At 38.6% G+C, this 15,475-nt stretch overlaps 1 protein-coding gene across 1 annotated transcript in view; it reads left to right on the top strand.

Annotated features, from left to right (window-relative positions):
• Positions 1 to 535: 535 nt before the first annotated feature.
• The window catches only part of LOC104510664 (double-stranded RNA-binding protein Staufen homolog 2-like), a gene marked incomplete at its 3' end in the record, with an annotated part of 65,879 nt that continues 50,939 nt past the window's right edge, over positions 536 to 15,475 (top strand). The window contains exons 1-3 of the mRNA XM_010152987.1: positions 536 to 691; positions 5,959 to 6,066; positions 12,896 to 13,108. Coding sequence (XP_010151289.1) covers positions 638 to 691; positions 5,959 to 6,066; positions 12,896 to 13,108 — 375 coding nt within the window. The remainder of the gene's footprint in view (positions 692 to 5,958; positions 6,067 to 12,895; positions 13,109 to 15,475) is intronic.

The following is a 15,475-nucleotide window of genomic DNA, read 5'->3' as shown; positions in this document are numbered from 1 at the left end:
AACACCTTCTTATCCTCTACAACAATTTCAGTACCTGAGCTTTAGAAAGGGGCAGGAAATATATCATCCGGATCCCTCACTCTCTGCCATCTGACTTTCTGTTGTCTCCAAGAGCTGAGCTATACCAACAGGTTTCAGATGAGAGACCTCACAGTCCTTCTGTGTCAGGAAAGTGGCATGGAAGGGGGAGTTGTCTCCCAGGCACGGCTTCCACCAGAGCTTTTGGTTCTCCTTAGGCTGAATCTTCTCAAGACTCAAAGCAAGAAGGGAGCAGCGCTGGGCTGTTGGGCTGCAGTGTAGTGGAGCTCCTTGCAGAGCCCTGCGAATGCGAGTGAAGGGCTGGTTTGCACGTAGGAGCTGCTGTCAGTTACCGACGGCCTTGCTGAGGAACAGTCCTTGCATCTGAGTGTTAGGTCTTACTCCGTGAGAAAAGATGATGTATTTTGCCTAACTACTGCTCTATACTACATAAAATTGGTGGTTAAAACTCATAACGTGTATTGTTGTTTTCTTTTTGTGACTTCTTTCCAGGTATCACTGCCCAGTGCCTAAAATTTTCTATGTCCAGTTAACTGTTGGCAACAGTGAGTTTTTCGGTGAAGGAAAGACTCGTCAAGCTGCTAGACATAATGCTGCAATGAAGGCCCTTCAAGCTCTCCAGAATGAGCCTATTCCAGAAAAATTACCTCAGGTTTGTGTTTCAGAGAACTGTTCCTAATCCTCGTGTTCAACTACCAAATCGAACAATTTAATTGCCAGTTTTTCAGTGTTTAGTTTTTGTGGGGTTTTTTTTCATATTAGCCTCAGTAATTAGAGAAGTCATACTAACAAATCATTAATGTTATTTATTACAACACACCTAACGTGAAACTAGACTTAAATAACAAAAATAAGTAGGCATTTTGGAGTTGGGGTTGTCAACAGTGATTAAGTAAAAAATAAAATAAAATATTTGAGACTATACCAAAAGTGGAGAAAACATCCATTTAATCAGTGGCTTCATGGAGAGAATGAATTATTAACCTTAAATGTATGTTGTGCCATGACTGTGATCTTTACAGTTGAAATTACTAATCCCCAGTGTGTCTAAGAACCTGATGGAGCTCACTGACAGCTACTGATCATCTGTCTGATGGTCTTAGGCTTTTAGCCACTTAGTACCTTTTTATATAGCTAGCTTTCTCGCTGGTGTTTTTGTAAGTGGTGTATATTATGACTTAAGAATGAAAATGTTATGTCATAGTTTAAAAAATATTTAACAGAAAAATTATTGTCAGAATAATCTTTACAAATTGAAAAGACAAATATAACAAAATTGCCCAGTCAAACACACCAAAATAAATGCATGAAGAGACGATCTTTTTATTTTGTATGCTCTTTCTGATGATGCCTGTTGATCAGTGCACAGTGCAAAACATTACTAATAGTACCTTCATTGTCTTGTGTGATAGTTTTTGGGCTGTTTCTTAACAATGGAAATAATTTTCAGTATTAAAAAAAAATCTTTGTTCTTTCTGCCTCACCCTGAGTCTACAGCCTCCTTTTGATCCAAGGAGAGTTTGACTCACCCTTTTGTTTTGCTATATTATTTTTCTAGATCAGGAAGTTCTCTTCAGAATCACTTACCATAATTAATATTGATTTTTTTTTTAAACAGGAAAACTATTTTAAAAGAATATGTAAAGTCTTAGGAGGAATCTGTTCCTTTCTTACTGTTAATTCCTTTCCTTTCTCTTGGTTTCCAGTCAAATGTATTAGTTGATGATGAATCCTTAGCACAAACCTGAGTGAGAATCTCATGTTACTGAAGCATATTTTTAGCTCAGCATATTCTTAGTTTTTGAAAATTATATGCTTAATTTTATATTTTATCAAAAGAATCTTAATTCAAGGTATACATTAATCAGAATGGAAATTAAACTAAGTGCATAGAATAATAAGTAGTAGACACAAGTAAATAATATACGTAAGTAACCTGTAAGTAAGGTACCTGGTTTATATACTGAGTTATCATAGCCCACATGCATACGTAATTTACCTAGCAAAAGAAGTAGAATCTGTAAGTAACATTCTTGCCTAACTGGGTCCTCTTAGTGTCTGTTTCCCTCAGTGTCTGTGAGGATATGCGGTCTTTTAGAAGGTGTAGTCGTGGCAAATTGAGTTTCCTAAATCCTTGTAGCATGCTGTAGTGTTGCTGTCTCCTGAGTTAACAAAGTACCTACCTTCTTCACCACCATAAGTTACATAGGGAGACTGAATCAAATCCACACTTAACTATGAGGAAAACAGGGAAGACTTGTCAGGACACAATACGTTAGATTAGCTGAGGCATTCACACAGCGTTCGCAAGACCTGTGGGAGCACTGTGAGTTTCTGGTGCGGCAGTTGAGGATGACTTGGGATACTGTAGGATCTCAGTAGCAGGTGTCTGTGGGTGACAGACTAAATCTAGTCCTCAGTAGGGAAAACCTCTGTGGCTTGGTCATGCTGAGGGTAAAGGGAGCTGATTGCAGGCTGGTCATGAATAAATATCTCTGTCACTTCATGGGTTGTAGGTGTAGAGTTGCAGGTGACTGGAGAGGCTGGAGGTAATGCTGTGCCTAGGTCACGATGGAGTACAAAGAGCTGCATCGTGTGAGGCCGAGTGTAGCTCTCCAGAGAACTGCAGGTTGGTTGACACAGAGTTTCAGAGCTTGATGGTGCCAAGGTTCTATCTCCTCCCTGCTGCTGGTCACGTGAAGTGCATGCAGGGCTGCTATGCGATGGTGGGATGTGCCATCGCTATGGGACATGGTCCAGCTCAGCAAAACTCTGCTTCCTTCAGCAGAACTGACCTGCTTGGGTCAGCCACGGGGGATGATTGGTTCACCGTTCCTCAAACAACATCTGTCGATCAGAAGCAGTACACGTTGGAGTCTGGCTGGCCTCAGTTACACAGCTAGATTGAGCTTCTTTCTTGTCCAGTCACTGCCACTGTGCTTCCAAGGAGAGCAGAGAGGGGTGCAAGGACAGACAGTCTGATACCGATCTAGCCCTGCATCCCGTTAGAATCCCAGTGAATTTCACTGGAATGGGATCCATGGAATATAGCACAGTAAATACATGGGTTTACCTTTTGGCCTTCATAACTGTTTGCTTAATGCAACCTTCTATATATTCTTCTTTAATTTTGAGATACCTCTTTTTTCCCTTTTTTTTTAAACTTAGTTAAGGATAAAATCCTTTATCCATATTAAACCACTGAAGAGGGGTAGTGCCATCTTAATACTTCATTGTGCAAACGTGTAGAAGAGCATAAGGTGGGCAGAAACAAGAGGCAGTCAGCAAACGGGGCAGGGTTACAGGTGAATGTGAACCTGCTTTCATGAAAGAGCTATTGTGTGCCTGCCAAAGCACCTCTGCTGTCTCATGGATGTGAGGCCAAGAAAGGCCTTACGATTAAAGTGTCAGCTGTGGAATGAGGATCAAAATTAAATACAAAATACTTGAGACACTCCTAACATATTTTATCTTCCTTAGGGAAGTCGTATGACTAAGACTTGAAACATTATTGCACAGTACTAAGGTCTAAGTCTTAAAGTCTATGATCCTCCCTGTGCTCCACTCACAGTTAGGCTCAGCTATGCTTGGTGGAAAAATATGCAAGGAGTTAAATTGTAATGGCAGAAGGGACAATTGTGGATTTTCTGGACTGATGAGTTTGTATTAATCATGAAATTTTAAACAGTAATTTCTACATTAGACTCTATGTATGTGGTTAAGCAGAGTATAGCTAGAAAACCTTAAAGTCTTGGTGACAGTCCAGTGGAATTTATATTATCATAGAATCATCGAATCACTGGGTTGGAAAAGACCTTAGAGATCATCCAGTCCAACCATATCTGTCCACCACTAAACCATATCTCTCAGCACCTCATCCACCCGTCTCTTAAACACATCCAGGGATGGTGACTCCACCACCTCCCTGGGCAGCCTGTTCCAGTGTGTGATAACCCTTTCAGTGAAGAACTTCTTCCTTATGTCCAATCTAAACCTCCCCTGGCGCAGGAGGTTATTATTTCATGTAAATTATGCCAGTGATTGATTGTTCCCCATTTCAAAGATAAATTGCAAGGTATTTCTTCTAAATTCACGTAGCTTCATTTTCTAATTGGTATTTTTTTATCTTTGCTAAATGTAATGGGTATGAAAAGTTTCTCACCCTATACATTTACAGATTATGACTAAGTAATTTTGAATCTGATTGTTTCCATAGTTTCTCAGTGTAAAGTTGTTCCTTCTAAACAGTAGTTCATCCTTATTGCTTTTTTTGTCAACTCTTCAGATTATCGGTGTCCTTTTTAAAACACAAACTTAATTGAACGCAATACTGAGTAAGATTCTCATTAAGGTTTTTTTTACAGAATAGCAGTACCCCACTCCTTGTTTGATACTCTCTATATCACCAGAATATATTTTTACTTTTAAATATTGTGCTTTTAATAGCATTCAGTTGATCTTTTTCAGTGAACCTAATCAATGCTTTGCCTGCCCAATGAATAATGACCTACATTCTTCATTTCTGTGGTACATTATGTTTCATTATATGAAATGAGCTAGAGTTCCTACATAATTTCATTCTAACTACCCTTGTTTCTGCTTTGCACTACACCCTTTTTTTTCAGCAAGTTCTATAAACATCATAATTTTTAGTGTTGTATTTAGCTCCAGATCGGTGTCAGGGATGTAAATAGCTTTTTCAGACTCAAAATTTTGCAACCATTTAATGAGACAAAAAGTGCTTCATTCCACATGCTGTAGCTGACTGCTGGATTTTTGGTCCTGCGTTATCTTAAGGATTAATATACTAAGAGTTAACAAATGGTAGATAAAAGATTGATAAATTTCATTGTTAATGTGAAGAACCTAGTGCTTTTTTAATGTTATTTTAGAACTTTTGTATCTACATTTTGTAGCGATGCTGGTGGCTGAAGATTTAGATCAGACTTTGTTATGTAAGATGGGAACTCTGCAGGAATCCACCTAATTCAACCCAAGTTTCTTTGATGTTTACCTCCACTAATAAAAAATTAGGAGCCTCGCCAAGGTTACATGGTTGTTGAGAGATCCCAGTATGAAACATTCAGAGCTTTGCAGTTTGAAAGTAGCTGAAAGTGAAACCTCTGAGAACTAAGGAAGATGTGGCCTGGGGCACAAACACCGTAAGGTAGCGGTTGCAGAAGGCAATAGATCTTTGAGTGATCCCCATGCCAGTGGTTGTCAGAGAAAAATAAGACTTACCTAAAATGTAAAGCAAAGCTGAATTTTAGTGCATGTGCCTTTTGTTGTTTTATCTGTTAGCCTCTCTGTTTGTTATGTTCCTATGGATAAATAAATAATGTTCTGCATTGAGCAAGCTGTTCTCTGTCACTACCTTTTCACACTGGCCGTAACTCCCAGAGGGTAGTCGATGGAGGGGCCGTTGACCAGCTGGACCTGCTGAGGACACCTGTAACCTGGTGACCCAGTCAAAGTGTGGGGGTGATTCACGGGATTTCTTCTGAGAGAAGTACAGTCTTCTGTACTTTCAAGATGTATGGAAGGCTGCTTCTTTGCTTGAAAGGGGTACCTGCAGAGAGACTGAGAAACAGGTCCAAGGGTCTGATCCTCATGTTTGACACAAGAAGTGTGTATTCAGATTACTATCAACCATATCATTAATAAGGCTGAAACCCATAGAAATTATTTTGCCATCTATCATTAATTTATATATTAATGTGTATGTGTTCCTTAATTATGAATCGTAAGTGCATTATATATGGCGTCACGGTCAGTGGGTGTTTGATAACGGGGTGCTGAGATGCACGTACAAATGCATGACAGGAGAACTCAAAAGCCTTTGAGAAATCGGGGGAGAAGCACATTCTATTTTTTGATCTTATAGAAATTGTAATATGATTATGTATTCTTCATTTTCAGAATGGAGAAACAGGAAAAGAATCAGAAGAAGATAAAGATGCAAACAAGTCCGAAATCAGTGTAGTGTTTGAAATTGCTTTGAAGCGCAATATACCTGTCAGTTTTGAGGTATGTGTTTCACAATTATGTCTTTGCTAAGAAAGTATTTTAAAAAAAGGTGCCACTAAAACTCAGCACAATTAATAATATTAATACATTATGAATATGACAGTTAAATTAATGAAAATTCTAAATAAAAGAATTGGTAGTGTATCAGAGTCTAAGACACTGAAATTTTACTATTAAAGTAGATGCTCTTTCAGAAGTATTAGAGACCTGATGTCTGGCTGCAAACAAGTGGATGGCAGAAAGACAGTTCAAGCATCTTCCGTATAGTGCTGTGGGATTTAGAATCAGTCACACTCAATCTGATTTGAAATAATCTTCCCAACAGTCAGCCAAAGTCTTTGCTTTAACTGTAGGCATTCATACACTGCAAAAGTTCCCACTGGGACACTTTGCATCGATGTGCTGTTTTCAGAAAGTCATGAGTATTTTTATCTTCCACACCGTTTGACTCATGTATCTCTACTTTGACCTTCATGATTTTTTTTCCTCATTTCATATGATTTTATGTATGAACCTGCTCCTGAAACCTTTCTTTACCTTAAGTAATAAATAATATTTGGAATAGCTTCAGTGCTATCAGTGAATTAACTACTAGAGAATGAATGATAGTAACAGGACAATTTTTCCTATGAGAAAGTTCTCACACGAAGAAGTTCTCTGGTTGTAAAGATCTAACGTTGTTGTGGTAGGAACCACCAGACTTTCAAGCTGGTTTTTTTTCCTTTTTTTATTTTAATGCAAAAAAATGCTAATGTAAGTGGCTCTATAAAGTTTTCTTTTTCTGCTTTTTGTTTTACGTTTAAACAGTGTATATGAAGGACATGGGTAGTGCCTATACTAGTGATGGTTATTTTCTCCAGTGCTTTTTCCTTTGGAGTATAGGCAAATATTTGAATGCTAAAAAACAATTCATGCCGTAGCATGCCTTACAGTGTGCTATATGCACTTCACTGACATGTTTGGCCCATATCTGTGAATTGGTCAGTGTCAAAGGAGCTATTTGGGCCTTCTTAGGAATCTGAGAAATCTCCCAGAAGGGAGGTAAGAGAGCCAAAGACAAAGAATATTGGTTTTGACTAAGGAATTTCTCAGTATAACAAACGTGTGTGTGCTTTCTAGGTCTATATAATATGGACCAATTAGGAAGTTAAGAGAATGTTAATTCTTGAGGATAAAACCGGGGTGTCTGGGGGTGTTGATGTATCAATTTGCAACGACATGGAAAGAACATAATTCTCATAAGATCAGACATAATGGAAACACATGCCTGTGTTTCATAAAGGAAGCTCCTGATTAATGTTTCACTTTTCACACATCATTTTCCACCTTAAGTATTTAAAAGTATTTGGAATAGTTCCATACAAATCAATACACTAAACTACAAGCACATGTAAGATTATATGTCACAGAATAGCTTGGAAGCTGGAAAGAAGAGGGATAGTGCTTTGAATGTCTTTTGAACTTCATTCCTGTGTTTCAGCTTATTTAAGGGAGAGCGTAAGGTAAGGAGACAATGCAGGCAGAGATACTTAGTACAGGAAAATTCTTATGTGTCACTTGCTAAAGAATATTAACAACTTTGAAAAAAGACAGTTTCTTGCTCTCCTGACAGGTTTTGTATTATTTCCTGCCTTTAAACCTAAGTATAGGTGACATTCTTAAATAAAGTTTTGATTGAACTTGGTACTGGCTTATATTTCAATAAAACTGCTAAGCAATTATGGGTAATCCCCAGGATCTAATGTTTCTAATAGGATTTTATTTACAAATGGTTTTGTGTTATTCCAGGCAGGCATCAAAGCTTTCTCTAGTGTTTTTTTGGGGGTTTTTTGTGCAATAGCTATAAAATGATCTGCCTTTCCTTCAGCTGATGAAGCTTTAGCCAATGTTCCAGCAGTGCTGTGTTATGTAACGAAGCAATAGTCATAAAGATATGTAAAGTTCTATGTAAACATGTCCTCAGAATTGCACAAGGGGTGGAGAATAGGGAGAGAATGCAGAAGCCAGTGGGTTTCTTCTGTCTATCCCATTTCATGTAATATGGCTAGTTTTAATTACCTAGGAACTTTAGGACAAGTTTTAAGGAATTTCTATCTATTAAATTGTTAACTAAAAATCATTCCGTTCTAACAAAGAACAAGATTTACCCCATAGTTCTCACTGGTGCATCCTTAGCTAACCTTTATTCACCAAATTTTAAGTCAAAATGCAACTCCTCTAAGGCAGTTGTGGGTCTCTCAATGAGCAATTTTTAAAGAGAGATACAAAACTGATTGTTGGAGGAATTGTTAGAATAGCTGTAAAGTGGTCATTTTGCCTTTTATTCCCTCCTTGGCAGTGAGCTAAAAACTTGCTTTTTTCAAGTCTCTTGCAACATGCAAGGTTTTTATTTACAGTTTGTCAGTAAGGACTAGGGGGTGAGCCTAGAAGACATAACTGTGCTCAACAGTTTCAGGTATTAGAACCTGGTTGGGTGTTTCAGATTGTTATTTTATTTTCAGTATTTTCCTTTGGATTGGAGTATTCTTGCTTTGGAATAGCAAATACAATATCTTTTTCTCATGCTCAGTATCAGGAGTGAGGGGATAGAGTGCCTGAACAGGCAAATTTTCTGCCCCTCGCTCCCCTTCTAGTGTTCTGCTGGGAAAAAATTGCAGTTTCTTGTGTCCCAGTCTTATCACAGTGAGGCAGATATTCTGTATTTCGAACCAGGCACAGACCAAATTTCTGACGCAGGGAGGCTGAGGAAGTTCTCAGTGGGAAGTTTCACACCCTTCTGGCTCCTGCTCTCCTGGGGATTAAGGCTTTCAGACTGAATAGCTCTCATTGGGATTTGGTGTGATGGTCACCCTTCCCCACTCCAGTTTTACTAAAACATACAGACTTGTTTTTTTTAAACTGGGAAAATCTGGTGGGTTTGTCTGCACAAGCACATGGAAATATATTGGTATTTTAAAACTTCTAAATAATCATGGATTATTCTAGTTATTATAATAGGTGACATGGTTTTGTTGACCTGTTTTTTATCTCCATTATTTTTTTTTTTATGCCCATGTTGTAATCTTTTGAATTTTCTACCTGGAGTCTCATTAATAATTGAAGCAGCGTTGCTCTTTCATTGTAATTGTACTGCTGGTTTTCATTTGTCAGCGTGATTCATTCAATTGAGCCAAATTCACTCTTGATGTAACTTGACCTTAGATGTGTTTGTCCCCATGTGTTTTCTCTTGCTGGAGTTATTCTTTCAATCAGTGGAACAGAAAAAGAGAAGTGTATTGAACTGTCACCCTCAATCAAATTCTCAGCTTTAAATTAACCATGGTTTGGTCCATGGGTCTTATCTTTCAACTGAGCAAATAGTTTGATGTACCAATGCATATAGTGTTCTTAGATAGTGGTGTGGTTTAACCCTGGCCGGCAACTCAGCACCACACAGCCACTCTCTCACTCCCCCCATGGCAGGATGGGGGTGAGAATACGAAGAGTAAAAGTGAGAAAACTCGTGGGTTGAGATAAAGGCAGCTTAATAGGTAAAACAAAAGCCACAAGAATGAGCAAAGCAAAACAAGGAATTCATTCACCACTTCCCAGTGGCAGGCAGGTATTCAGCCACCTCCAGGAAAGCAGAGCTGCATCACGCGTAACGGTTACTTGGGAAGACAAATGCCGTAACTCTAAATGTCCTCCCACTTTTTCTTCCCCCAGCTGTATATGCTGAGCATGACTCTATATGGTATGGAATATCCTTTTGGTCAGTTGGGGTCAGCTCTCCCAGCTGTGTCCCCTCCCAACTTCTTGTGTACCCTCAGCCTACTCGCTGGTGGGGTGGGGTGAGAGGCAGAAAACCCCTTGACTCTGTGGAAGCACTGCTCAGCAGTAGCTAAAAATCCCTGGGTTATCAACACTGTTTCCAGCACAAACCCAAACCACAGCAACATACCAGCTACTGTGAAGAAAACTACCTCTATCCCAGCCAAAACCAGCACAGATAGCAAAGGCTGAACTTCTTTTTAGTGTTTTCTGTCCCTAGGCTTATAGCAAAACTGCTTGAAATCATGTGGAGTAAAAAGATCTAAAATCTGGGATTAACCAAAAATGTTGTTCAGTAAATACTTTTTTTCCTAAGGTACCAAATTTCGATGTTTAACTTGATCTGGATCCCATCTGAATTCTATGGGGTTCATTCCACTGACAACACAGACTTTTTTTCATTTACACACTAATAAAGAAAGTTTTGAATGTTTTCCAGGCAATTATTTACCTTGTGTCACATATTTAAGAGTCTAAAAGATTAAAACCGCACTGGAATACATTAGTTTTATATTAAGAAATATATCTTCATGTATATGAAAATGTAATCTGGTTTTGCATTAACATTCTTTTTCAACTATATATTTGTGTGTATTCGTATGTATGAGAAGACTTATATAAACTAGTATTTGAGGAACTCAGCAATTATATTTCTTATTTTCTCCTTTTTCATCTGGTCAATATAGACATTCTTGTATAGTTTATTAATACATGATATTGCTTGTAAGTAGAAGCACCTATATAATGGTATTAGTAAGACCACAAAAAGATTAAGGATCTTAGTAAGGTTAATGTAGCCGTGTTTTACGGCCAACGTGTTGTAGTACTTGGATGGCTTGTCCCAGCTGTGGTGGAGGCAGTGCAGGCTCCCGTGGCTCAGAGTGGGTCAGTGCCTCAAAAGCACCACTACCTTCTCACATGGTGAAGCACTAGTGGGAAATTTTCAAGTGAGGTAATCCTGAAAACACTTCTGAAATTATTGTCTGGAATCTTACGGGGGGAACGCTCCTAGACTACAACAGAAAAATCCCATGCTGGCACAGATGTCATCTTATTCTGGGAAAATGCGGACAAAGTTGTCTGTTAATTTTCATGTTGTGTCTTTTTATTGATATATGCTGTGATAATTGTATTTGCTGGGTGAAGTTGCCACAAAAGAGAGCTTAAAAAAGAAATACAAGCCTAAGGAGACCTCATTACAGTGTAACAGCAAAACTAAATAATGCAAGGGACATGACCTTGATAAAAAGAACTTTAATGCAAAACATGTTGCAATAATATTAAGGTTGAAGGTTTCAGCCCATTAAAAATACAGTTATTACACCAAGAAGTCCCTAGCACCTTTACCTCAGTACCCTTACTCTCAGGCCTTACACTTGTTCAGAAAATGGTTTGATGTAATTGCACTCACTGAAAAAAATTATGTATTTGTATTGATTTGAAGTTAATACAAAGAGGTGCCTGTCATAGGTTCTAATGTCTCCTTATACACATTATATGTAACGAAGATTAAATTAGGTAGCTGCTTCCGCCCATCAAACAAAATGACTGAACCTTTTCCCAGATGAGGTCTCTAATTCCTGATAGACATTATCCAGACCGGTAAATGGTGCATACATGAAGAGATGGCTATCTTAGCACTTGCAGTGCTGTAATTTTTTTGGTGAATGAATCGTAACAGTATAACCTCCTGAGGAGACGTGTGTGTGAACAAGTGAAGCCAGAAAAGAGCTAAAGGAGGTACAGTGTTCAGAACTTTATTTTTTTCACATTATTTTAACTTTTGATAGTGGAGAAGTACTCAAATAGGTTTTCTCATTGTCATCCTGAATATGTTTGGAAGGGAACGGATAAATTAAACTTTTCAGAACTGATTGTCTTTTCTGCGAGTTATGGTGGCTCTTTTAATAATTCCTTTCGCTACTCTTGGGGGGACAATTGACAGTCATGGAAGCAAGACTCTGTCAGCCTGTCAAATATAAGGCATATCTCTCTGAGTTCCATACTCTGACAGGGTAAGAGTGAAGAGCAGGCATGGTGCCTGCAGCTAAAACAGCTTAAATGTACAGACCTTTGAGGCTGAAGTTTGAGGTCATAGAATCATCGAATGGTTTAGGGTGGAAGAGACCTTAAAGACCATCTAGTTCCAACCCCCCTGCCATGGGCAGGGACTCCTTCCAGTAGACCAGGTTGCTCAAAGCCTCATCCAGCCTGGCCTTGAACACTTCCAGGGATGGGGCATCCACAGCTTCTCTGGGTGACCAGTTCCAGTGCCTCACCACCCTCTCCAGGAAGAACTTCTTCCTGATATCCAATCTAAACCTCCCCACTTTCAATTTAAACCCATTACCCCTTTTCCTGTCACTACAGGCCCTTGTAAAAAGTCCCCCCCAGGTTCCCTGTAGGCCCCTTCAGGTACTGGAAGGTGCTATAAGGTCTCCCCGGAGCCTTCTCTTCTCCAGGCTGAACAAGCCCAACTCTCTCAGCCTGTCCCCCTAGCAGAGGGGCCCCACTGAGCATCTTCGTGGCCTCCTCTGGACGCGCTCCAACAGAGCAAGAGATCATGACTAACATCCTGGCTTCTGATAAGAAAAGAACAACATTTAGAAGGGGTTGAAGTGATGCCATATAAATATAGTTTTGAATATGTTGTATGGAGATAAATAGCCAAAGCCTGGTGGACCTTCATGAATTTCTTTAGTACATTTCTTTTTCCTTGCAAGGAAAAACCCATCAGCCTTGTTGTAAATATGCATTATTTTATTGTTGTATCAATCTTTTTAAAAATATACGTCTGTTGTATTTTCTGTGAAACACTGAATATGATGGTTACATCAGTCTTAATTTTCTATTCTCAAACGTGGTACTGTTATTAATAATTGTCCAGATTTTATGAAAACCCATCTAAATTGCCTTCAAACAGCAGGAAAACTACATTATTAGTAAGTACATTGCAGAAATACAAATATTAAGTTATATTCTTGTGGGGTGATTTGACTCACTTATTTTTGCTTAAAAGGTGATTAAGGAAAGTGGACCTCCTCACATGAAGAGCTTTGTTACACGAGTTACAGTAGGAGAATTCACTGCAGAAGGAGAAGGCAACAGCAAGAAACTCTCAAAGAAACGTGCTGCAATGTCTGTCCTACAAGAACTTAAGAAACTTCCTCCTCTTCCTGTGATTGAGAAGCCAAAACTTTACTTTAAAAAACGTCCAAAAACAATATTGAAGGTATGTGTCCGCCTTTGACAGAATTAAGAATATTTGCTCAGCAAGTAACGGTTACTCATATTTTAAATCAGTAGAGGGTTATTTGTCATTTTCTGTTGATACTGTTAGGTGTTTTCCTGTGCTAATATGCCTGTACTTTTTAAAATTCTGAGAATGCCGTGAGATTCTCAAACATAATGACTTGCAAGGTGCTCGGCTTAAGAACCAAGCTTGCATCACTGAGGTCTTCAGGGATTTGGTTCAAGTCTAGTGGAGGATCAAACCCTCCAAGCAGCTCTGTACAGGCATGTGAATTTTTAGCATCATCTCCTCAGGAAGGCCCTACTAGCACTTATGGTCGTTCTTTCCCTGGTCTTTCTCCCTCCCCCAGTTTGAAGAGAAAGAGAGATATATGGGGAAATGTTGCACAGTACAGCTTCCTCCCCTCATGGAGCTGGTTTTTGGGAGTTTTGTGACTTCAGATTCAATTGGTTTTGATTTTTCAAAGGTTTGAAAGAAGGCCAAGAGTACCTTGACATTTCAGCCTAGTGTGTCACTTGTCAAGCACTTGTTTCATGTCCCTGTGTTTGATAGTGCTCTTTAGCTCTCACATACAGATAGAAAAGTGACTGGAGACCAGCCCATGGAGAACTTGTGGACTTTGAACCATGCCTCCATTAAAATATGCCCTGTCTCAGAGGATATTAATATGCTTCTTGCTGCACTGATGAGGCTTCTTTTAGATGCTCTGGATTGTTATGAGCTCAAGCTTCTTAAATGGTGCTTTTATTCTTGGTGGCAGTAGCTTTATTGCTACTTCTACAATTCAGTCACTCTGTGGCAATTAGCCCTGTTTTGTCTACTCATCCTGAATTCATACAAAATCAAAGGCTCATCTGAAGTAATTAGTCTTCTAAATGATCTAACAAAAGTAGCCACAGTGTCTACATATTTATGAAGCATCACTGCCTAGTCTCTGCACTGAACAACTAATCAGACTAACTCATCTGTTCAGTACAGAAGATGACGCTTTGGAAGTGACCAAAATCTGCCACATTTCATTTTATTTTACAAATACTATTTTGTGAAGAAGTATTTAAACTCTTTGTATAGGATACTCTATTGTCTGGTTAGGTTGGACAGTCATTTAGGTATACCTAAGGGCACATTTATACTTTCATACTCATTTTAGGTTGGGGTAAATAACAATGGGGAGTTGCTCACTTTCTCTCTGGTGACTTTACCCCATAATGTGCAGATCAGGAACCTTGAGACTAGAATTGCAGGAAGAAACAGGAAAACTACATGTCCAAAGCCTGTGCTTCAGGATATAGTTGTAGGACCTAAATTTCATCTCTTGTTGGTTTAAAAAAAAAAATCTTCAGTTTTTCTGAGTATTTATGTCCACGGCTTGCATTGTGATTGGACAGCATTATACAGGCATGATATGGCTTGAACTCAGTCCTCATCGAGTGTTATATTGATAGATGATTGTAAAAATAAGTAAATCAGTACATACTTTACTAAAAGTATGAGCATCAGAAATCTGTATACTGAGTATCCCAAGTACAAGAGTTCTGCAGGAGCAGCCAACAGAAAAGCCATCTAAAATAAGCAAAGACTTTGGAGATTCCAAAACTGGGTTTGGAAAATGTACAAAGGACTTACTTCATCATCTTCCTCTTTTCTTTTGCTTTCAAAAAAAGAATAAGCAATTAAAAAAAAAAAAAACCCAAACCAAACCCTAGGTTAATTAGATACCTGGCTCCTACTGAAATTCTGGGGATTTAATTCTCAAAAGCTTCTAGGAAAAAAAATGAACATAAAAAATTATTTAATGGAAATCCATCAGCGTTAATGCAGCCTTAAAGCTGCAAGATCTGAAAAGGCTATTGGCTCTAGCTGTCTCATTTTGGAAAGTGTCCCTCAAGAAAGATGCAAAGGGTATAATAATGTAAAAGTCTCATATATTACCATATACCATTTACCGTTACAGTCTTAAACTGAATTATCCAATTTTGGCCATGTTAGAAAAAGACATTATTAGTCAAAATAACCTGGGTATGAGAATATTTTTAATTTTTGAATATCCAAACTGAAATGCTTTCAGTGTGCCCATTTCTTTTAATTTATCCTGCACATGTTTTGACCCTCAAAAAAAAAGTGACAACAATAGCTTCTTTTTATTTGTACGTATATTTATGAGGCTATATCTTATGGCCTGCACTTTATTTAGCCTGCTCTGCATTTTATCTCTGCCTGGCTTCTTGCCCACACAGCTGCCCTTGTACATGACATTGCCTTAATTCTTTCACCTCTATCTTCTCTAACAACTTCAGCAGTTACACTGTGTAGGATTCACTGCACAGCTTTCTTAATATAATATCC

This window comes from Eurypyga helias, unplaced genomic scaffold (assembly GCF_000690775.1).
Source record: "Eurypyga helias isolate BGI_N326 unplaced genomic scaffold, ASM69077v1 scaffold476, whole genome shotgun sequence".
Classification (NCBI taxonomy): domain Eukaryota; kingdom Metazoa; phylum Chordata; class Aves; order Eurypygiformes; family Eurypygidae; genus Eurypyga; species Eurypyga helias.
Note: the sequence above shows the minus strand (reverse complement) of the source record. Positions and strands in the feature narration are given on the sequence as shown.